Source organism: Chiloscyllium plagiosum, chromosome 8 (genome assembly GCF_004010195.1).
Source record: "Chiloscyllium plagiosum isolate BGI_BamShark_2017 chromosome 8, ASM401019v2, whole genome shotgun sequence".
Classification (NCBI taxonomy): Eukaryota; Metazoa; Chordata; class Chondrichthyes; order Orectolobiformes; family Hemiscylliidae; genus Chiloscyllium; species Chiloscyllium plagiosum.
Genome location: NC_057717.1, coordinates 86,233,557 through 86,235,625, shown reverse-complemented (window position 1 = coordinate 86,235,625; position 2,069 = coordinate 86,233,557). Strand labels below are relative to the sequence as shown.

At 44.1% G+C, this 2,069-nt stretch overlaps 1 protein-coding gene across 7 annotated transcripts in view; it reads right to left on the bottom strand.

Annotated features, from left to right (window-relative positions):
• Nucleotides 1-1,448: 1,448 nt before the first annotated feature.
• The window catches only part of LOC122552157 (patatin-like phospholipase domain-containing protein 7), a 44,926-nt gene continuing 44,305 nt past the window's right edge, over nucleotides 1,449-2,069 (bottom strand). For 5 of the 7 annotated variants that reach the window (XM_043694674.1, XM_043694678.1, XM_043694677.1 and 2 more), the window contains one exon: nucleotides 1,449-1,562. In XM_043694674.1, coding sequence (XP_043550609.1) covers nucleotides 1,474-1,562 — 89 coding nt within the window. In that variant the 3' untranslated portion in view covers nucleotides 1,449-1,473. The remainder of the gene's footprint in view (nucleotides 1,563-2,069) is intronic. The other 2 variants (XR_006312320.1, XR_006312319.1) reach the window with 2 other exon arrangements.

Sequence of the window (2,069 nt, the reverse complement as noted above, 5' to 3'; positions counted from 1 at the left end):
ATTTGCTTTCCCAAAATGCAGCACCTCGCATTTATCTGAATTAAACTCCATCTGCCACTTCTCAGCCCATTGGCCCATCTGGTCCAGATCCTGTTGGAATCGGAGGTAACCCTCTTCGTGGTCCACTACACCTCCAATTTTGGTGTCATCTGCAAACTTACGAACTGTACCTCTTATGCTCGCATCTAAATCATTTACGTAAATGACAAAAAGTAGAGGGCCCAGCACCGATCCTTGTGGCACTCCACTGGTCACAGGCCTCCAGTCTGAAAAACAACTCTCCACCACCACCCTCTGTCTTCTACCTTTGAGCCAGTTCTGTATCCAAATGGCGAATTCTCCCCGTATTCCATGAGATCTAACCTTGCAAATCAGTCTCCCTTGAAGAACCTTGTCGAATGCCTTACTAAAGTCCTTATAGATCACATCTACCACTCTGCCCTCATCAATCCTCTTTGTTACTTCTTCAAAAAACTCAATCAAGTTTGTGAGACATGATTTCCCATGCACAAAGCCATGTTGACTATCCTTAATCAGTCCTTGCCTTTCCAAATACATGTACATCCTGTCCCTCATCAGTCTATAGTTCCCGGTCTATAGTTCCCTGGCTTGTCTTTACCGCCCTTCTTAAACAGTGGCACCACATTAGCCAACCTCCAGTCTACATGTTCCAATAAGATCCCCTGTCATTCGTTTAAACTTCAATGGAACTATCCAATCTCTCCTCATAAGGCAAGCTCTTCATTCCAAGAATCTGTCCAGCATGCAATGTATGATAAAGTTAACCCTGGTAGTAAATTTTCGTTCTGACTGAACTCAAACAAGAAGGGCCAGTATTGAAAACCCAGTGACATCTGGCTTCAGACCTCAGTTTAGCTCTCGAGCAGCTGAGTTATATAGCAGCAAAGTCTATGTTTAAATGACAGGCTACAGTACTGTTCAGCTGGGCTTCCACAATCTGCCTCAGGCAACATCAAGTGAATTAGAAGTTTTAACATTGAACTCAGGTCTGACATCTAAGACAGACCTACAATCCTATTTAGTGAACACCAGGGTTTGGATTTACTGGAAACATTTAGTGACTCCAAGGTAAATCAGCAGCTAACTCGGTGCTGAACTGGCAGCTTCCACATTTGCACTGAGCACAAAGGATCAAGAATGACGTGTCAGCTGCTCAATACATGAGACTGAATTTCCTCTCTGAACCCCAAGGATGGCCTACAGTGGACACCAGACCCCCTGAGAGAGATGGATGCTGGGGAGGTTACACCTGGCAGACGATGATTCCATATTAGAGATGTTCACAACAGATGAGAAGATCACTCAGGTTCTTTGTCTAACAGTGCAAACCCACTGGCCTGGCCACATTCATCTGGGGTCAATCCGAAATACAGATTTCTCTTTGTAAAAACTGGCAAAGTGACTCACTCAACCACTATGGTTTAATTTCTGCTCTCAGGTAGGCCATTTCCTTCATACCTTCCTCATGATCTTGCGTCCATAGAACATTACTTTGTCACGTTTTCGGAATCGGTATTTCGGGGTTTCCTGAGCTTGAATTCCTAACAGATAGACAAAAATTAATCAGCTGCAAAACTGAACAAAAGTAACTTGCATTTATAAATGATGAAAAGATATGTACTTCCTATCTATTCAATCAGCATAACTATAGATTATAGGAGGAAAATGCCTCATCACATAAATCAGCTAGTTAGAAATTCAGCTCATAAAACAATGACTCAGTTTGAAACCAGAAACATATGGATGTTCATAGTTCGGGAGAAGATTTGTAGCTCGGGTGCTCGTTGTTGTGGTTGTGTTCGCCGAGCTGGGAATTTGTGTTGCAGACATTTCGTCCCCTGTCTAAGTGACATCCTCAGTGCTTGGGAGCCTCCTGTTGAAGCGCTTCTGTGTGTCAATAAGCACATCGACCTGGACCCAATATACCGGCCACTGCAACGGACAGCTGGAACTGACAACCGGAAGCGGCAGAAAGAAACCACTACAAATGCCGGAGGAAAGATCACAGAAGCGCTTCACATGAGGCTCCCAAGCACTGAGGATGTCAC